General features: G+C 41.4%; 2 protein-coding genes across 3 annotated transcripts; both read left to right on the forward strand.

Annotated features, from left to right (window-relative positions):
• The first annotated feature begins 550 nt into the window (after positions 1 to 550).
• mettl2a (methyltransferase 2A, methylcytidine) lies at positions 551 to 4,665 on the forward strand. The gene is made up of 9 exons (XM_071468665.1): positions 551 to 733; positions 1,668 to 1,756; positions 2,127 to 2,368; positions 2,888 to 2,937; positions 3,049 to 3,109; positions 3,200 to 3,339; positions 3,444 to 3,550; positions 3,903 to 3,968; positions 4,073 to 4,665. The coding sequence occupies exons 1-9, from the start codon at positions 582 to 584 to the stop codon at positions 4,234 to 4,236; spliced, it is 1,071 nt and encodes a 356-aa protein (XP_071324766.1). The 5' UTR covers positions 551 to 581; the 3' UTR covers positions 4,237 to 4,665.
• Positions 4,666 to 4,907: 242 nt separating this feature from the next.
• tlk2 (tousled-like kinase 2) lies at positions 4,908 to 16,728 on the forward strand. 2 transcript variants are annotated; one of them, XM_071468500.1, is made up of 21 exons: positions 4,908 to 5,624; positions 6,747 to 6,829; positions 8,341 to 8,418; positions 8,512 to 8,581; positions 8,666 to 8,709; positions 8,896 to 8,994; positions 9,650 to 9,751; positions 9,953 to 10,045; positions 10,254 to 10,364; positions 10,504 to 10,640; positions 10,893 to 11,045; positions 11,144 to 11,210; positions 11,330 to 11,427; positions 11,531 to 11,612; positions 12,191 to 12,282; positions 12,395 to 12,484; positions 12,656 to 12,825; positions 13,352 to 13,490; positions 14,781 to 14,892; positions 15,175 to 15,282; positions 15,459 to 16,728. In XM_071468500.1, exons 2-21 carry the CDS (start codon positions 6,749 to 6,751, stop codon positions 15,630 to 15,632), a joined length of 2,100 nt encoding a protein of 699 aa, XP_071324601.1. In that variant the 5' UTR covers positions 4,908 to 5,624; positions 6,747 to 6,748; the 3' UTR covers positions 15,633 to 16,728. The 2 variants fall into 2 exon arrangements, with proteins under 2 accessions (XP_071324601.1, XP_071324611.1); XM_071468510.1 differs by lacking the exon at positions 8,896 to 8,994 and having other exon boundaries at positions 4,945 to 5,624.
• Positions 16,729 to 21,898: the final 5,170 nt, after the last annotated feature.

The raw sequence follows: 21,898 nt of genomic DNA on the forward strand, positions 1-21,898 counted from the left end.
TAACCTGTGGATGCGCAGCCTGAACGTCTTAAAGCTGAATATTTCATTGTCAAGCAGTGTATGGTAGAGTGCACGGAGCTGAACTATAGTCTGATTGTGAGTTATCAGTAGAGCTAGTATTATGGTACTCATGCATCCATCCATTTCACAACAAAGAAGCGTGTCTTCTTCACGGGTCTCGCACAGCATGGCACATATGTAAATCACGACCAGTTATGTCCAGACTAGGTCTTATAATGCAGTCTGCCGAGGGGAAATAGTATTAGTTCATTGTACTTTGGTGTCGAAGATAAACGCAAATACCATTATCATTTTACGGCAACAGACAAAACTGCAGAGGGAAAGATAACAGGGCAAAATGTGTCAAGTTATGTGTGTTTTACTCAGTGGAAACATTTCAGTAGCAAATATCTAGAGCCAAATAAACAACAGAATGCGTTGTTGCGGATCTACTTCCTGCAACTTTTTGTACGAGTTGTATGTCAAATATCAGTCTTATAACATAAATGTAACATTTCCGATAGTCATTGAACGCAGCGCAATTAAATGGACTGCCCTTCTTCCGTCGCGTCAGTTCCAACATGGCGGCGCCCCATGCCGTGGTCGGAGTGGAGCAAGGCAGCAGGGAAACAGGGCTGACTCTGCCTGATTCGTCCACCGGAGACGTGAAGAGACCTCAGTTTGGGACCCGCTTCCTCACAGACCCGCGGCAGGTCTTCCAACACAACGCATGGTGGGTGACTTAAGCTAGAAATCCGGGATGTAAAAGCTATCATTTGGTAGCAATGGCTTGTCATTGATTATGATTTCTGCTTATTGTTTTGATTGGAGATTTACCAAAGAACGGGTCTTGGTGTTTTGATGTAGTAGTACTTGTAATGATGATGATGATGATGATGATAACAATAATAATAATAATAATAATGATAGCGATATAAAGAGAGAGAGAGAGAAAGAGAGGATCTTACATTAGTCTAGAACTGGGAGTTCAATGCTAAACTTATTTTAACATCAATTAAGTCACTTTGTTTGATTAATTAAGTCACTTTGTGACTTAATTGATTGAATTAGTCAATTGGGGCTGCAACCAACGATTACTTTCATTGTCAATTATTGGATAGATCATTTTCTCAAGTAATTATTTGATCAATAACATGTAAAAAAAAAAAATCAATATCAAAATCACAATATCCCAAACCCGAAAGTGAAGTATTCAAATTTCTTGTTTTGTATGGCCAGCGGTCCTAATCCCAAAGTTATAGTTTACTATTAAGGGAGGTTAAAATAAAAACAGCAACAACTGAAGTACTTGATGATCAAAATTGTTGCAGATTAATTTTCTGTAGATAGACTAATTAATTAATTGTTGTCAACTCAAAATGCAATAGACTTCTGTATTTTGTTAACTCAATGAACTGCATGAATTGTCCTGGATAAGATCTGTATCCCAATATCACAAAATGACATTTGAATGAGAATTTAAATGTTCTTTGAAAACTCTTTTTTTCAGTCTGATACATACGTTTATAAGTCTGCATATTTTTCCAGAAATTGATATATCAGATCTGATTATATCAGATCAGATATAATGTACCGTCATTCTGATAGGGCCTGAATTCAGCACATCACCTCAACCACGCTGTATAATAGTTTTCTGTTTCCAACAGGGACAATGTGGAGTGGACTGAAGACCAAGAAGCAGCTGCAAAGAAGAAAGTCTTAGAGAACAGTCAGCCTCTACCTCCAGAGAAACAAGGTTGCATTGTTGTTGCCAAGACTCATGACTCAGATACATAAACCACACAATGTGACCAGCATCAAGAATCAGTAACAGAGCTATAACTGCTTCTAATCATAGGGCAGTGTACCCTGATGTTCTACACTCATTCATTTTTAGTGTGCGAAAAGACAGTTTGACAGTTGTCTTTAGTCAAACTTAAACTGAGAGTGACTTGAATGACATCTGCTCAGTAAAATTCACCACAATCAATTGTGCCCTTTGCTTCTGCATATGATTTGTCTTATTAAGCTTTATTAATCTTCTCTGTGAAGATTTGTAAACATGGCAAGATGTACTAGATCACGACTTTAACAATGGCTTTTACCACCTTACCCTTTTCTTGCAGAGGAATACGACAGCCGGGCCAATGAGTATTGGAATGGTTTTTACACAATCCACGAGAATCGCTTCTTCAAGGACCGTCACTGGCTCTTCACAGAGTTCCCAGAGCTGGCCCCACAGTGCAGCCTGAACCATGAAGGCTCTGGCACAGATGACGGTCGGCAGGACAGTCCGGATCAAGAACAAAGCAGAGAAATTTCTGATGGTGACTTTCCTGGCTCCTCTGCCACATATCGCATTCTGGAGGTGAGAGATTCATTTTTGAAAGCAGGTTACCTCATCATTCACCACACACATTTAATGACTCTCTAAACACCTGCTGTTATATTTACATCTTACAAGGAGGTTGTTTAATCTCTGAAACAAGTTAACAGGTTTCAGTAAATTTGGTGTAAAATGAACATTGTGGGAACTGTGTGTCTTTTGGACCAGATGCAGAAACATAATTTCTGGAAGAAAATGAACAGGTTGCACTTATCGTTAAATATTAACCTGAGAATATAAAGCAAACTGTTTTCAGTCTTCATTGTCTCACAAGAGGTTGGATGACAACAACACAAAACAAATGGCTAAAAACCTTTTCTGTTTGATTAAATCTTGAGGATTGTGAGGCCTTGGCAGAGATACAGATTTCCAGCAACTGTAGCTGCCTGTGTTTCTTGTCAGGATTTATTCTATTGGAAAAAAATGGCTGCTATACGTGATACTGTTTGTCAGTGAGTACAAACTGAAGTGGAGTCAATTGCTGTATGAATTACTGTACAGGTTGGCTGTGGTGTGGGGAACACGGTTTTTCCAATACTGAAGACCAACAAGTAAGTGCACGCAAGACCCTTTGAGACATTTTGAGGTCACAGGTCATATTTGACCAGCACAGTAGGAGGAGCACTTACAGATACACTTAACTGCAGCTCTGCTTTTTGCAGTGACCCTGGACTCTTTGTTTACTGCTGTGATTTCTCCAGCACAGCTGTGGAGTTAGTCAAGGTGAGATGACTGGGTTAATGTAAGGGTGATGTGGTCCTCATCTCAGGCTGTGGGATAACTAATGAATTGAAATTGCCTTCTTGTCATCAGACTAATCCAGAGTACGACCCTGGGCGCTGCTTCGCCTTTGTTCATGACTTGAGTGATGTGGAAGCCAATTACCCCGTCCCCGATGGAACCCTTGATGTCATAGTGCTAATCTTTGTGTTATCAGCACTGCATCCCGACAAGTATGAACCTTTTTCCTCTGCCTTCACTCCTTTTTTTTTGTTTTCACTCAGTGTAAATCATTAAATATCACACTGGTCATCTCAACGTTTCACTCCTGTCTCAGGATGCAGGCATCCATCAGTAGATTAGCGCGGCTCCTTAAGCCCGGGGGGGTGATGCTGCTCAGGGACTATGGACGCTACGATATGGCACAGCTCCGCTTCAAGAAAGGTTAGTCAGGCTGAAGTCCAGAAAGACCCCGTGTGTTTCAAAAATGTGTTTCTCTCAGGTCTGTTTTTGTGGTTTCAGAACTGACCGCTACATTAGGTCACACCACACAAACTTTCTGTGTTTTGACAAAGTATTCTGCACTTAAATAGGTAAAAGAATATTATAGACCGCACTTGCAGATAGTAGCACTAAGTCTGGCTGCACAATACCCATCAAACTTTTAGTCTATATGGAATACTTCTAATGGCACACTACAAATTAAAATGGCACCAAATTAATTAATAAGTGTTTATCTAATGTTTGCAATTTGTTGTAGAATAATGTGCACATTGTGACCCTTTGCTTCTTTTAGGGAGGTGTCTGTCAGAAAACTTTTACGTCCGAGGTGATGGAACAAGAGTATATTTCTTTACCCAAGGTAAAAAATAAAGACCTCTTTATAAAAATGTATTATGATTATTTTGCAGAATTGCGCGCTAATAAAGTGTATGAAAATATTTCTGTGCTTCTTTTTTATTTCAGATGAGCTTCATGAGCTGTTCGCTGAGGCCGGGCTTGAGAAAGTGCAGAACATGGTGGACAGAAGGCTACAGGTGAACAGAGGGAAACAGCTCACCATGTACAGGGTGTGGATCCAGTGCAAGTACCGCAAGGCTCTGGTTCAGCCACCTGAGACACAGGACTGAGACAGAGGAGAGTAACCCACCTGGCTTGACCTTCAACCACAACTGAAACGAGAAGCTGAAATCAAGGCGGTGCTGGCTTTTTTTTCTGAGGATGTATGGAACTGAGGGGCTCTATTGTGATTGTGATAAAGGAAGTGCAACTGGATAGCTACATCCCGTAAAGACCTTCCACTATCTCAGCCACCATCATGTTGATGGACTTGTTTTAAGGCTAGTGTTCCTGATGGGGCTGCAATCCCAGTTACAAGAGAGATGATTCCTCGTTTTCAGTAAAGTGAGAAAGGGCTGGTTACCCCAAAAATAAATGTTTCTTTTTTCTGCCATAGGCTGTTTTTAATGAGCTGATGTTTTGATATAAATTGCATGGTTTTAAAGAACACTTAATAACCTTTTTGTACATGGAAAATAAATAAAGATCTAAACTGTAAATCTGATTATTTCACTTGGTATTTCAAAGGAATCAGTCATTTCATGATATTGGTTCTAATACTACTTTGCCTGCCATTGCAGCATCTTGAATGGTTAAACCCTCGTTTATGCTTAAATGGCTACTTTAAAAACATCAATTTAGCAATTTATTGATATTATGTAAGTACAGCATGTGGGTGTGAACATGATGGGAATGGTAACTTTCTGATAAGTGATCATTCTGGTGGTTGTGTGGGTGGGCGCTATTAAATTGTGTTGTGTACAGAGGGATTTGCCATTGGTCCAGACAAGAGATTTGGGGCAGGCGTGGAGTGAACGAAGGTGAAAATTCTTGAACAATCTCACGAGAAAATATGAGATTTTACTGATTATTGTTTACATTGCAAAAACATGAGAACCGAACCGAATCGATCCGGATTCAGCTGAAACGGCTTGCGACAGCACAACTCCTGAAACAGATTGGTTTCTCCCCTGCAGCGAGGAAGGCGACTGGAGCCGAACTTTGTTTTGATCGACCTGAAAGCCAGGACCCGAAATTCATCTCACCACCGGGGGAGAAAAAGATAGGGGGTAACTAACACCCTGGCTTAAAGACATCATTTATACCTGGTGAAAAACGCAGAATCTTCAGGGTCGCCATTGTGTGGAAGGAAGATACCCGACATAGGCACGATATGGTCCTCGGGGAGAGGGATGCGATGGGGATCCCCGCTTAAGGAGTACAGAAAGGCGGGTTTGGGATACCCGGAGTTGTCGAGGCCTCCGAGGGAATCCTCCGTCGTCTACCTTGAGCCACACCGCGCACTCCCGTGTCCTCATCCCTAACAATCAGCAAGCGAGGGACGCGGCTGTGGATGCGGCCTAGCCTGGGAGGGTCTGCCGAGCACCGGGGAAACAACGGGGACGGTTTTAGGGTTAACAACAGGCCCTCCAGAGGACCGATAAAATATTAAATTGCAGTAAGTATCTCGTTAGGATGTCGAAAGAAATAATATATCGGAAGGTATGTCTTGCTAGGGTAAGTCTCGGCGTCGTGGCCCGAGCACCTGACAACACAGAACTAAGGAGATGCTTCTTTTTGACAGTCGAGTTAATGCTAGCATGATGGCTACCTAACGTTAGCCATCTTAAATGTGTGTAAAATAATTTACTGTTGCGAGCCGTAGCTGCGTTTATTTTTTTTCCGAGTCATTATCTAATCCCACAACTATGACAGGGCCTATATAAATCCACATTTGCCTCATTTGTATACGGTGCTTGACCAAATCTGTGGACTGTTACTAGCTAACGTTAACGGTTAGCTCCTAGAATGCAATGCTAAGTGATGGCCAACATCGGTAGGCTTGTTAGCTCATGTACTCAGGGTTAGCTAGCTACCTCGCTTATCATTCACTGATGATGTTTCAAATCGTTATGCTGGTCATTATAGTTTAAACTGAGCCAGCAAACCCACTCCGGACTAAAGTTATACAAGAACAGGGACTAAAAACGTCTCCACAAATGGATACGAATGCTTGCAGGTTACATTATTCATATAATGTATGTAAGCCATAGCAGTCAGTGTTGGGCGTGTAACTTAAATTTTAACCTTTGCACAAGCTAGCAAACTGGGCACTTATTGTCTATTGTGGCCTTTTCCATTTCTGTGAGTATACTTGGCAGTGCCTCCATTAGTGACCTTTCATAACTCCAGCGCCATGTAACTTAGGCCTATAATGCCAGGGCGTTATCACATGATGCTATAATTTTCCAGGCAGTGACTACACATCTGGCCTACGTCTTTGATGCACATTTAATATTCGTTATTGACTAAATTTGATCCATATTGTGTATTTTAGTGCTCAGAGTATTTTACTGAGTACCCAAGTTGTATGGCTGGTGCTTGGTTAACACACATCATAGTGGAAAACCTTATTGTCAGGTTTATTGATGACTCAGAACAGGAATTTTCCACATCCATATAGCTAAAAACAGCCATGACTCATCACATTCAATGCCTTTTGAAACAGTGATCCGTCACTTCCATTTGAATACACCAGACCTCACAACGCCTTCCTTAATCTGTGTTCTTGTCTCTGCAGCCATGATGGAAGAACTGCATAGCCTGGACCCCCGACGGCAGGAGCTGTTGGAGGCTCGCTTCACTGGGGTTGGTGTAGCTAAGGTTTGTGTAACAGCAGATGTCGCAGAGATGGAGCACAGGAACTCCCTCCTGTCAAAGCGCTTATAATCACAGATTTTCTTGATTACACATTTTTGTGAATCTCTTCCTTTCTTTGTCTCATTCTGCCTCAGTATCATTGTGCTGTTTGGCCTGGACAGGCTTGGCCCCAATCCTTTTCTTTGTCTGTCTCTGGAGAAGGTTGAGCTGTGTCTGTGTTTTTTGGCTGGTGTGATATGGCATCTCTCCCTGGCTCATGATGTAGTGGCTGTATATGCAAGTGGCGACGCCTGCCAAAAAGGCCACAGACGGGACAGGGGTGGTAGGGGGAGGAGGAGTGAAGGCAAAGGAGGAATGCAGAAATAGTTCTTGCCCAGGTGTGAGTGGAGGCAGTATTTAGCCTTCCAGCCTCTTTGCTTGCTACATGGATGGAGCTGTCTTTGTGGAAGGTGATCTTGGAACAGTTAGGGAGTGAGAGTCAGCGCCAGGAGTGGGCCCTGTGCCAGCCATAGGCAGAGCTGAGCCCAGAGCATGGCATGGCTGCTGCCGCAGAGAAAATGGCGGCTCTTGCTAAGGCATCATGCCATCGCCACCCAGTATGACAAGAGATGAGATGTGCGTGGGGGGGGGGGGGGGTAATAAGAGAGAAGTGTGTCAACAAATGGCTATGGAGAAATATGGGTTGGTGGTCTAAAAGCCCTTCAATGTCACAGAGCATCTTAGAGTTTTTTTTTCTTGACCTTGAGCAGACCTGTGCCACTGCTGCTCTCTCTGTCAGCACTACGTTGGCATGAAAAAAAGGAAAATTGTTATCCTTTGAGGACAAACACCTACCACACCTTTTGGTAATGGAACAGAGAGAGCCTACTAAAATTATTGGAAAGTGCATTTCCTTTTGAACAAGTCTGATCAAACAGCAAAGGTTTTTTTTTTCGGAGAGGGGAGGGAGGGGAGGCGTAAAAGCAAGCTGTCATTCTTAGATCAAGAAAAGCATCTTTCACTGGCTTTCTCCAGAGAGAGAGAGAAAGAGAGAAGGAAAGGATGGTTAAGACTGTGGTGAACAGAAGAAAAATGGATGACATTATCTAAAGGTGACAGACGGAGGGAGGAATACATCCCCAGCAGCATGCCTAATGTTCAGCCATTTTAGGAGGGTTCAGTGCGAGAGCTCTAGTGTGCTCTGAATGACTAAGTATCTCTTCCTGATTGGACAGTGCCTGCTGAATTCTGATGTGATTCATTTGACTGACAGGCATCACCTAGGGAACCGGCATTAGGACTTAAGCAGGTCTAGATGCAGTGGGAAGTAAATGGTGATGGTACTTAGCCAAACCTCTGCATCCCTTCCCTCAGTTTATCACCCATTTTACTCTGTTTTCTAACTCTGTGTGTGCTCTCATGCATGTGTATCCCACAAGTACATGAGCACACTTTTTTGAAGATACATGCGTCTTGCATCTTTCATGCATCTTCGTATTTATTTGCTGTCATGTATTTTTACCTCCTTTTAACAGGGCTCAGGTCAGAATCAAAATGAGTCATCCAATCAGAGTCTATGCAGCGTGGGCTCGCTCAGTGACAAAGAGCTAGAGGTGAGACTGCATCACTTATTAACAGAATTGTTTTATGCCAACCGTCTCTGTGTATTACCTTTGCTTGATTCACACCTACTGCTTTCCTGACAGACGCCTGAGAAAAAGGCGAATGACCAGAGAGTGAGAAAACGGAAAGCAGACCACTTTGACAGCAGCCAAGGTGAGTATGTCCCTGTGCTATGATCCCCTCATCATGTATCTCAAATACCAGCCTCTCTTTGAACTCCCTGCCTCTCTCTTCCAGGCAAAGCGGGAGCAAGGGGGCATAAAATTAGTGATTATTTTGAGGTGAGTGGCAGAAAATTGTTCCAATTTTTTTGTACTGTTTGTGTGTCCAGCAGAGCTCATGCCTTCTAAAATGCTGCAGCATTGGGTGCATAACTTTTCATACTTACTTTCTAACACCTCTTTTTAGCCACCTTGGTCTTTTCATTGAACTGCTTTCCTTTTCCTCTCTCTTTACATGTCTGTCAGTTTGCGGGAGGTAGCGGTCCTGGTACCAGCCCTGCCAGGGGAATTCCACCAGTGGTCCGCTCTTCCCCACAACACTCCCTCTCCAACCCCCCTGTCACGGTGAGCATGTTTGCTCTATGGTCTGTCTCGTGCTTTTTTATTTATTTTTTTTATCTCTTGACGCTCTTTCCTTCCATTCTCTCTTCTGCGCTTGTTATTAACACCAGTTCCAGGTGCGAAGAATCTGATGTGGTCTGTGTAACATCAAGTCAGTGTTTTAAGTCTGTCTTAATCATCTGTCATTATTGGCCCAAGTTCCTTCAAAGCTAACACCAAAGAATGTGATCATAAAGAGCAACATGTTGTCGAAATGGAATATTCGGAAATAAGTGTAAACACACACATTCACGCAGGCAGTTACATGATCACAGATCACAGAGTTAAATGAACCTGTTGCACACAGCTGTTGGTGTTTGAGCCTTACAACTTTTCAGATAAGATAAATAGCTCAAAAGCCTTGACATAAATTTGAGTTCTAAAGTTTGTTTTGGTTTTTTTTTGGTGAGAATTTAACACAGCTTCTGATGGCTCATTTCAGTGTCTCCAGTTTCTGGTCATTATTTTTATGCAGCTGTCTTGTGCCAGATGGGGCTCATGTTTTATGGTGACTGGCAGCTCTGGGTCTGGAGAAATTCTTTAGTGTGATGGAATTCACACATTAAGGCACAATCTGTATGTGTAAGGTTTTCATTGGATGAATGTTTCTGCCTCCCAGGTGCAGCAGGGAAGCCCCTCCTCCATCAGCTCAGCCAACACAGAGCACTCGTCATGTTCACTGAAGCCTGCTTCTCTTCACATGCTTCACAAAGCCACACAGGTACTTGACACACTATCAGGGTTGACTGGCTGACTACTACAATCCAAAAGGCAGCTGTTTAATAATTTGCATACCAGCCATTATCATCAGCAGCTGGAAGATATTGTTAGATGGCTCTAATTATTGCACTGCATTTGTCACTGATACAGAACGATGCGCCATTAACGTAAAACACTGTTTTGTCCTCACTGTACCCTGTAGTCTGACCTTACTATAGAGAAACTAACAGCAATGGAGAACAACAAGAACTCTGACCTGGAGAAGAAGGAGGGCCGAATAGACGATTTGCTTCGGGTACTAATCTCGTTACATTTCATCCCTGTCACTCTGCTTGCCATTTTCAGTGGTTTTGAAAATATCATGTTCTGTCTTGATTTTTCACTCAAGGCATGTTAGAGTTGAAACATTCCTCTTCTCTGTAAATTGTGTGGACTCCAAAATTGTGTTAATTCTCTTTGTGTGCTCATTATTATGTCCTGCTTGTGTGCATGTTGCGCTCCAGGCAAACTGTGACCTGAGGAGGCAGATTGATGAACAGCAGAGGATGCTGGAGCGATACAAGGAACGCTTAAATAAGTGTGTGACCATGTCGAAGAAGCTGCTGATTGAAAAAGTATGTTTGCGGAGTAGAAACATGATTTATTACAGGTTATTAGATATCACAGGCATTAGGTCATTGTGTGTTTTTGACATGAGCCTCGTGGAGTCAGTGGCGCTGGTTTGATGCCTGTGTTTTTCTGCTTTTCCTTCAGTCGAAACAGGAGAAGATGGCATGTCGGGACAAAAGCATGCAGGACAGGCTTCGACTAGGTCACTTCACCACAGTGAGACATGGAGCGTCTTTCACTGAGCAGTGGACGGATGGATATGCCTTTCAAAACCTCATCAAGTGAGGCTCCTTATGTTTTAACTCTGACCTGTGCCTTTCATGCTTTGTCCTTGTGGTAATTTTAAAGTAATTGTGCTAGTTCAACAGGTAAAATCATACTTCTATATATATGATAGTTATCAGCTGTTACCTTTAATTATCAAGACAGAGAACCTATGAGTGCACAGTATTCTCATAGAAGAGGTAAGAGCTTAAACACAGACAAAACAGAGAAATGAATTAGGTCTTTATTTCGCACTTGTCTGTTTCCAGACAACAAGAAAGGATCAACTCCCAGCGAGAGGACATTGAAAGACAGAGGAAGCTGCTGGCCAAACGCAAGCCACCCTCCATGGCCCAGACTCCACCTCCGAGCCTGGAGCAAAACAAGCGCAAAAGCAAGACCAACGGAACAGAAAGCGAAGCGTACGATGCTTTTAATTATGTATCTTCTCGTTATACCGGCTGTTTTCCTCTGCATTCCTGTTTGAAGTTGGACTCAGGCTGTTTCTGTGCTCTCGCAGGTTATCACAGGCAGAGTACCACGAGCAAGAGGAAATCTTCAAGCTAAGACTAGGCCATCTTAAGAAGGTATGGTGGATATATTTGTGGCAAGTTTTTAGTTTCAACACACTTACTGTGGTCTCTTCTTGTTTAGTTGTTTTGTTAATTGCAGACCTTCTTGATATTTATCCTGATGTCCTTTGTAGGAGGAAGCTGAGATCCAGGCGGAGCTGGAGAGGTTGGAGCGAGTGCGGAACCTGCACATTCGTGAACTGAAAAGGATCCACAATGAGGATAATTCTCAGTATGATTTCTTCTGATATGTTCCCTTCCTAGTTAGTCTGTGCAGATGTGTCCCTGTGCTCTGTCAAATGCCCTAACTCGTACTGTTTTTTCACCCTGTTCAGATTCAAAGATCACCCTACGCTAAATGACCGATACCTGCTACTCCATTTACTTGGACGGGGAGGTTTCAGTGAAGTTTACAAGGTGAGAGAAACTTTCTGTCCATGTAGGGAAGTTGTCAATCTGTATTTTACCTTATGGTCCTTGTTGGGGTTTTTTTTTGATTGAATGTAGTGAATTTAGAGCTTTGCCAAAACATTCTGAAGCATTGTAACTCAGTTAATATAGCTGTTCTACAGACCTGAAAATGAGGTCCAATATCAGTCAGTGTAAAACACATGTCAATTTGGTGCAATCTCGCACAAGTACTACTATAAATACCAGTTTTCTGTTGCCTAAAGGGTCAAAAGATTTTGATTCAGATCTGTGCTGAATCTTTTTTTGGTATTGCACTGTTGAAAACTAACCTGACTGGCTGAGTGGTGCGTTCTTTGGAAAATTCTTGAGGATGCATGTTCATTACATTTCGCTAAGTTGACATCATCAACATTTCAAAGTAAAAGATTGCACCAGAATGTGGGGGCTGTTCCAAGACTCTGTTGTCACCTCTAAAAATGATGAATGAACAAAGTTGTTTAATGTGAAGCAAGAGTCTTACTGCGGCTAAAACAAAGTTGTGCCAAATGCATGTCATAACTAATGGGAGGGATTTATTTTTGCAGGCCTTTGACCTAACAGAGCAAAGGTATGTTGCAGTCAAAATCCACCAGTTAAACAAGAACTGGAGGGATGAGAAGAAGGAAAATTATCACAAGTGAGTGTTCAGTTTTTGTAAAGCAATACAACAGTGTGTTTACTGTTAAACCGTTTGCAATGTCTACTTTTAAAATGAATGGTGTAAATGTTGAAAATGCTCTTTGTTTCAGACATGCATGCAGAGAATATAGAATCCATAAAGAGCTGGACCACCCACGAATAGTTAAACTCTACGACTACTTTTCACTTGACACTGACTCGTAAGTCATTTCCTTTTTAATTAGATATGTGCCTTCCAAAAGTTAGACTCATCATGTTCATTTTGTGCCAGAAAACAGATTTTTTTAATGTGTAGAACTTTAACTTTAACTTAACTACTTCATGCACGTGGTTTTATACTGTGATACTTACCCTTCCTCTTTGTGGGGCAGGTTCTGCACAGTCCTGGAGTACTGCGAGGGCAACGACTTGGACTTCTACCTGAAGCAGCACAAGCTGATGTCAGAGAAAGAGGGCCGCTCCATCATCATGCAGATTGTAAACGCCCTCAAGTACCTCAATGAGATCAGACCGCCCATTATCCACTACGACCTTAAACCTGGTGCGTCTACACACCACAGTGACTGTTACACTGTTTCAGTGTCCTTCACACAGTATTAATACAGATTTAAAAAGTGGTACTATTAAATTAACCACTTGACTCGCTACTCCAGCTACTTCACTGTGTTTATTCTGGTTCATATTTTGCCTAACACCAGTTACTAACAAGCAGCTGAAGAGACAGACACACACGTTTGTTTTAATAATAATAAGTATATTATGATAGGTAATAGGTATGATTAGGTCATCATGATTGATTGGACCAATGCTGGACTGAGTCTATTAAAATATGGCCCAGTTTTTGTTGACAGTGAAGGATAAAATCATACAGTATGAATGATTTAGATGGTTTGGCCTATATTCTAGTTATTATTCCATTAAGATTGATTTGAACATGTTTTACATAGGAAAACACACGATGGTTGTGCGTTGAGTCATCCATGGTAAAATTGTCTTTTTTGAATATGAATCTGAACCGTGCGGACATTTAATTTCACGCCTGTATATCCTTTCCTCACCCTGCTCAGGCAACATCCTCCTGGTGAATGGCACCGCTTGCGGGGAGATCAAGATCACAGACTTTGGCCTGTCGAAGATCATGGATGATGACAGCTACAACTCAGTGGACGGGATGGAGCTGACATCACAGGGAGCAGGGACGTACTGGTAAGGTTGCAGGGGTGCCATTATCTGTGATGTAATAATTGCCCTTTTTATCTTCACCACTGAGCCTCGGTTCTTAACGTTCGACTGTATGCCAGGTAGTCAGGGCTGACATATGTCTCTACGCTTGAGTGCCTTCCCATATCACAGTCTATTAGGAAGTAAGTGGTTTTGCTGTGAAGAGGCATTTTACGCCAGAATTTATTATATGGGCTTTCAGCAGCTGATTGAGCATCTTCAGCCTTGCTACACACTGCCAAACTAACATTTAAACCCTGAAATGACTGTCGTATATCTGTACAAGCAAGTTAGTGAATTACCTTTGAAACACTTGGGAAATGTGCAGCAGTGAGTTTCAACACTCAGCACATAGAGCAGTGTCTTATATGGTCATTATATCTGACAGCACAGGGGATTGAGTCTAGTTTTACCAGAAGCAGCACTCCAGGCTCATACGTGGAGAGTTCCACTGCAGCAGCAATAAAAGAGATTGTGTGTGTGTGTGTGTGTGTGTGTGTGTGTGTGTGTGTGTGTGTGTGTGTGTGTGTGTCATTTCGAAAGATAATGCAAAGGATATGCAAGTTAACTTTTGAACACTTACATATTTTTTTTTCTCTTTAATATCTGTGTATGTGCTTGTAATCAGTATCTACAGATAGTAATCATCTGGTATTGATGTCAAATGAATGAAAAAGTGCTTTGAAAACATATTAACAGTACATCACATACCTCAGCATTTTATAAATGGATGTGGTGTGGTGGTGAGATTTATTGTATGTACACTATCTAATATGTTCAGTCAGTTCTTTGTCACGTTGTTGATACTAATGTTGAGGTTGTGCATTTGTAAAAGCAACCAACTGTAGAAACTCCACCTGTTGACGACAAATTGCAGTTGTTGCTAAAAGACTAAAAGATGTTCATCCACAAGACATTGCACTGCTTTTCTCACTGTGGTTATAATATTACTGAGGTGTGTCGTGATGTATGGATGTACAGGGCGTCAGCTTCCATTTGGTCAGAAGTTGTTTAACTTCTACTGTGCTACCCAGTGTACAAATGCACACCTAAAGGAATTACCCAACACACAATTAGATACACTCAGCCTGGTGCTCATTGAGGGCTGTGTCGGGTGCAGTGATGAATTAAATCACTGCTCCTTCATACATGACGACAGAGCGCTGTGCTCATGTTGGGCAAGAATTACTGCAAATGCACCTTGAAACTGGACAGAATTATTGGGTCTGTTGAAATAGATTAATGTTAACGTGGAACCTTCGCTTTCTGCTTCAGGTACTTGCCCCCTGAGTGCTTTGTTGTCGGGAAGGAACCACCCAAAATCTCCAACAAGGTGGATGTGTGGTCTGTGGGAGTTATTTTCTACCAGTGTTTGTATGGCCGAAAGGTAGGAGACACACACACACTGACGAAAAACGTTGTAACAAGACCTTTGAGCTTGTATTGAGTTCCATATTTTTATTTTACTAAATCAAATCCAATGAGGAATATCTCCCTTGGTTAGATGAATGTAATTTTAATTGTGTGTATGCACAATTAAGTATTTGTATTTTTATGACTGTACTGAACACCAACTCATTACCGTAATTGTTCCTATTCAGCTTAATTATTTGGTTCATATTTTGTCCACACTTTTTTTTTAATAACACTTCTTCTCTTTGCTCTCTAGCCCTTCGGCCATAACCAGTCCCAGCAGGACATCCTGCAGGAGAACACCATACTGAAGGCAACAGATGTGCAGTTTCCTCCTAAACCAGTAGTCACACCTGAAGCTAAGGTACTTGACCTCCTCACCTCACTGCTTTTGTTTCGTCCATCAAGTGTTTGCATCACATCACATGTGTTTTTAGGGGGCATTTTTGTAGATGTATATATTTAGGAAATTATCTTTTTATCAAGACTGATATCTGCACTTAGTCACTCATCCAGTCTTTTTATTCTTTCTCCCTCCAGGCCTTTATAAGGCGCTGTCTAGTCTACCGTAAGGAGGACCGCATCGATGTGCACCAGCTGGCCAGTGACCCCTTCCTCATGCCCCACATCCGCAAGTCAGTGGCCTCCTCGGGCACTCTGGGCATGGCTGTGGCCTCCACATCCAGCTCCTCCAACAGCAGCGCCTCAAACTGAGCCCATGCCCCTTAACTGACTGACTGAACCATTTGAAAGAGTCGAATGGGTGGGGGCGACGCCATACTGTGTCCCCCCCTCCCAACAGCATCCCACCTTGCCAGAGTCCAAGTGTAGCTGGTCAGACGACAGCAAGGGGTGCGTGAGAAGTTATGGATGGGTTGGGAAGGGAGACCTGTGTCACCCGTTCATCCCTCTCATGTCCACCCACCCCAGCCTACCTGTCCTCCCTTCACAAAAGGGTGGCATTGTTCTGGGGGTCAAAGCCCTGGACGACTCACTCAGCAAGGGGCTAGGTTTGGCACTGTGTTGGTTAAAAGTGGGGTTCAGTGTTTGGGATTTTTCTTTTCTGCTTAAAAAAAAGAAAATAAAAAGAAGTATAGAACTGCTTCAGCTTGGCCAGATGAAAAGGACTGCGGAAGGCCTCATACCCATACGCACTCTCACACATACACCCCCTGCATGAGCCGTTCTGGTCCGAGGTAGTCTGAACTCTGCAAGCTCAAACATTTTGTTTGTTCTCATCTCCCTGAACCTAACGGAGAGAACCAGTCCAGCCTGTTATTGTATTGAACCCCAAATATCTATGGCACTATGTCATCCATCTCGCTGTTCTGGGATCCTCTGTGCCCCGCTTAAATTCCAGACCCAGATAGTTTGTGACGAGGAGGGACAGAAGCTACTATTCCCTCTACACCCCCCCTCCCATCTCCTCGTCAAACTCCTGTGACCAAAGCTTATAACTTCCAGCTGGTGGCAGTGTTCCACCTCAGTTTTTATAATGAATGGTTTTAGAGTCGTGTTACGTGATATGGAGTGGAAGCTGTTGAAGAACGACCCCTTTTCCATTTTTTTTAAAAACACTTTTCAATTTAACCAGTTTTATGGAGAAAACTCTTGTTTTTTTCAAGTTGCCTTTAATTAGAACTATTATTGTTTTGATTGATCCCCTACCATAAACACATATTTATTTAGGTATGTTTTGAATTTATTTTTGGCCAATAAAATGCAAGGGACTGGTTTACCTTATAGTACTGTGGGGGAGATTGGGCCTTAGCAGAGAGTTGCATAAACCATTAAATACTATTGGTTAAAATTTGTTTGTTGTTGGGTTTCTCTGTGACTGGTTTTACTTCTGTCACTGCTTCCTGTGCAGGAATAACATCACAAGCTGACAATGTATCCATGGGAATCATGTCTGTACTTGGTTTCTGTTCTTTTTTTTTAAATTATTTTTAATTTTGCATAGAATTGATTTTACAGACTAAATCAAAGCTATATTTGGTTTTAGTGTTTATATTCAAAACTCAGTTTTGTTTTCTGGTGAGTAAATGAGTCAGGAAATAGACCATATATCTAGATTGTAATGTCACATTGACTGTAACCTGCTCCACAAAAAGCAGATTTTAAAGAGTAATACAATATTTGTGTTAGTGCACAAGTCAAATTAGCGAAGCCTCTTATATCTGGTGTAGGTCTGGAGTCACCCTGATTCTGTCAGGAGAAGATGAAGGACCACATTAATACAAAAACACCAAAACCAATTCAATGACTTCTCATTTCTCCTCTGTCGCTCTAGTGACACGTTCATTGATATTTGACACGTGGCATTTGAATACCTAAACTGTCATGTATGTGAAACTCCATAATAGGCCAAAAATTAAACATAACTGGCCCGAATGCATTGGTAGCAGATGTCAAACATTCATTTTTAGCCTTTTTTCTCTGTATAGATAGCAAGCAGTAGTTAATGAAAGAGATACTAAATCATATCATTGCCAAGCTTCAGCTATCCACAGTACTTAAAACCATTAAGAAGAAAGTATGATAGTGAAGTTACTGTAAGAGTTTTAATTGGAATATTACAGGACAATTATGGCATTTTTTTTGGATTGAAATAATATTCTAAACCTCTCCAGGACTATCATGGGTCAACCACACTGACCTTTTGACTCAGCTCAGCTAAGTTTATGAATATGACTTTAACTTGAGAGCAGGATATCACCATAGTAACCAATTCCACAGAGCTGAACTGCTTGGGAGCAGGATAACAGCCCAAATTCTTACCAATCAGATCACTGGAAATTTGGATTCATCTTTCCTACAGGACCCTGAAAGGGGAAAGTACTAACTTTACAGTGAAGAGCAATAGATATTTTATAGATCAGTAGAATCACTTTGCTGCTCCAGTCTTATGTGTCCAATCTGGTTTTAAAACAAATGGAAGGATAGTTTATGACAGTAAATGTAGACTCTAACGACGATTACAGCTGAGATTTATTTGAGCAAAAATTCTTAAATTCCAGCCAGGATTCCTGACGGAGTTAATGCTTTTACAGTCTTATTCCATGACTGCAGCTCAGAATAATAAGAGGAGACTCAGTGATTGGATTGCTTTCACAGCAGGACAACAGACTGTGACATTCTTCTCAGGTTCAAATATTCTTTATTATTCCACTGGTTTTTGATCAGCGTCTCCTCCTAGATGCTTCAACCTAGAATTTTCAATCCCTTCTACTCATTCACACTTTCAGGTAGAAGTTCAGAAACTGTACTTCATTTTTTGGTTGTATTAAACTTTTAAATCCCATCCATACATTTTACACAGTGACATAAAGTTTCATGAATGTTTCTGGATCTTTCCAGATGTTTACATTAGTGTGAATGTGGTGTAATGTTCACAGCTACAGTGAGTGACATCACACTTGGGGAGAAGCTGTTCAACTGGTCTGAAAAGTTTGTTTAACTCCTCCTCACGGCCACAAATTTCACTCTTTATGCACTATTTTTTGCCGGAACGTAGGCAAATTTGTCCTCTTTCCCACAATGTGACCACCAGAGCACAGTCGGTGACAGAATTTGAGCTATGAGCCCCTGAGCGACAGGAGCACCGTCCAACTGCCCCATTGGCTCCAGTGTTAACTGAGACCACATGATACAGAGGAAAACAGAAAGGGGCATTTTTAAAATCACTGCTCCTCCCACGTTTTTGACACAACAAACAAATACTTTATATCACTGTGATCAGCAGAGTCTCCTCTCTCAGAAAATATAAAGTTTTACGTGATAGAGTTTGACTGGTGTGTCTCACTATAACCCCTGGCTACCCAGTTACCATCACTATAGAAACCATTAACCACAGCTGGGCACACAAAACCGATTCAAAACAGCTGATTAAACTTGTACGCACACAAAAGCACGCAGACACATAAAACATGTATTTACACAAACTTACAAGCTACCTGGTTCCGCCACACCCACTGCCCACACAGGAAAAAATAAGACGCTGGTTCAACTTGTTAAAATTTAAGCCATCAATCACATGAAATATGGGACATTGACTCAGTGTGAAGTATAATGTAAACTATTTTCTGAGGGTGAAGCAAACCAAATATTTTTAAGTTGTCCTACATTAAAAAAATTGTTTGCTTTATTATTTTATATAATCCATAAATAATCCATTCACTTTAATCTTAAACGTTGAATTGCGTGCCAACTATTTGTTGAGGTTGTAGCAAACTGATTATTTTAAGTTGTCACAGATAAAAAAATAACCGTCTCTATTTCAAACAAATAACAAATTCAGTTGTCTTAAATACAGTTTGATCAATGACTACTCAAAACACATTACGTAAATATTCATATTTATTGTCCCATAAATTGATAACACTGCACATTTGTTGTGCAATTGTTAATAAATATGAATGGTCTCCTTCAGCCTAACTGGGAGTCAGAGCAATTCATCTTTGCATCTCTGCCTCTGGGCCGTACAGCTGGATGCTCAGTCCATTAACTTCTGGGCTCATCTTGTTTCCATCAAGCTCCTTTAGGATTTTTTGCACAAATTCAAAGGTGAGGTCATTTTAGTTTGATTCTGTATATGACAGCAAAAGCTGTTACAACAGAGAGTGACTTGTTCAGGACCTCTGTTCCTTCAATGACTATCTTTAGATGGATGGAAAGGATCCTTTTTCACAATAATAATGAGCGTCATAGTTCCCTGCTCTAGTTCTTCTTCCCCATTTTCCTGCGTATCTTGCAAAATAATAAAACAATACATGAGGACATCAAAGAATGCACAGTAGAGAGCACGGAGGTCATGGGGTTGCCAAAATCTGTTGCTCTCTTTCTCATGAACGCACATTTTGTGACTATGATACCAAATCTCCAGACATCAAAAGCAAAGCAATAGACTGAGTGCGCTGTTTGTTTATTGTATTTGAATGTTGTCACTGTAAAGCAGGGTAAGCCTTTGAAAATGAAATGTCAAACAGATTTTCAATTTTCATTTTGCTTTGGTCATAGAACGCCCACATGAGTATGTGAAAATGAAAATGCAAATTGGATAACTGCATTTTCATCTGTGCTCTAATGCTTACTGTAAAGTGGGGTCACATGACTGCTGACCTGAGCAGCTACTGTAGATTGTGGGTTAGGTAATTAAATTCCCTCAGTGGCTCAAAGTAATCTCGGCTGTATAACTTCAGTAGCCTGACTGATGAAAGCAGGCCTTTGACATTTTTAGACTATGACATCTGTATGCAAATCTAATTTCCAGATGTTTTTCTGCTGTATTAGTTCATCACTTGCACTGAATAGCTCCTAATGGGGGGGTTCAATTAAAAAGACTAATGCAATTCATGCATTCCACATTTTCATTTGCCACTTATGACATATAATCAATATGAATATGAATATACATCCACTGGTACTTAAAGTCAGTGCCTCTTGTGTTGTCTGAGGTGTAGTGTGATGTTAGGATTCTCTGATTTCTAGCTTTGGGAGTCACTTAACTCTCCTTGGGTTCAAGAATGTCACATGGCATTTAAACTTTTTAGTCAAAATTGCTTTCAAATGAATGAACTGTATGTTTATGAATATTATGTGATTATTATTATTGTCAGTAACTTGAACCTCATGCACAGCTGCTGTTGATCTTTTACCTTCACTTACTGCTGCAGTTTATGGATTTTTGCTGCAGCTTATGAACCAGGAACACTCCTTCACTCACAGCTGAGGTTTATGGATTTTGTTGCTGTTGTCTGGACTGTTTACTGCTTTACTCTGTGTGTATCCAGGAGAATGTGAATACAATGTTGTGTAAACATGTCATTTAATAAAAGAGCAGTTGTGTGATTCTATCCTGCATCTAAGGTAAGAGTACGTTGGCATTGGGGAAACGGCGCCGCCATAACTGGTCTGAATATGCCCACTCCTCGTGTATTTAAGGCTTGGTTGTAGGTTGTTGGGCCCGGGCCACCAGTCTGACAGCACTTGAGTCAGATGTCCTGCGCCAGACTCGGCCGAGTCTTTGCTGATGTAATATTTATGACAGCAAAGCAAAAATAAAACGCACCAACTTCCCTTTAAATACAGGCGACACTCCTCTTAATCAGCTGGTCTCCAAACATATTCAGACTTGCCAGATTCCAGAGGTAAGTCCGACAGCATCTCAGATTTTCTGTTTACTCCCTCAGAAAAATGATTTGAGCAAAGATTCATCCCTCATTGCTTCATGTTAACAGTATGACGTCAGTATAAGGCAGGGGTGTGCCGCCAGGGCAAGCAAGGCCAGCAGGGATTTCCCAGTTAAAGCAAAAAAACAGACGTCACTTATGATACTGAAGTGGTAGGGAAAGTGTAGCAAGTAATTGATTACGCAGATTTATCGTTCCCGTGCAAGATCTGCAGTAAGTTTGAGAAGTTTGCGACAGAATATTGTTATAGAAGTAGCGCAGCTCCTTTCGGGAAAAGCTCAGGATGTAGGTTGTGTGCTTAGTGGGCGAGACAGAGAGATAGTGGTGAGGCTGGCGACGGGCGTTGTGCCAAGTTTTGCCTATCTGCCAAGAAATGCATGCCCGTGGCGGGAACACTCACAGCCAAATCAGAAACTCAAGAGATGATTTCTTAGGAAAACTACACCTTGGAAACAAGGGAACATTCTTTTGTCGGTTTTATAAATGATAAATTGTCCAAGATAATCATCCCCCAGCAGCTAGCGTGATACGGAGGGTCTCCCAGTATATCTTTTTTTTTTTTTTAACACCACTCATCCACTCAAACTTTCCAGACACACATGGAATGACCATCATTTTTCCTTGTTCCAGCAATCCCTCTAGTTAGAAAATGAATCCACAAATTGTTTAATATTTCCCATTGTTACAAATGCAACTTCTCTGTCAGAGTGACTTCATTAGACTGTTTTGGGAGCACATAGATAAAACATTCATTTTAGCTATTTTATGTGCATCACATTCATAATAGTT

Source organism: Trachinotus anak, unplaced genomic scaffold, assembly GCF_046630095.1.
Source record: "Trachinotus anak isolate AG129_WGS33_773 ecotype Australia unplaced genomic scaffold, CSIRO_AGI_Tana_v1 ptg000003l, whole genome shotgun sequence".
NCBI classification, from domain to species: domain Eukaryota; kingdom Metazoa; phylum Chordata; class Actinopteri; order Carangiformes; family Carangidae; genus Trachinotus; species Trachinotus anak.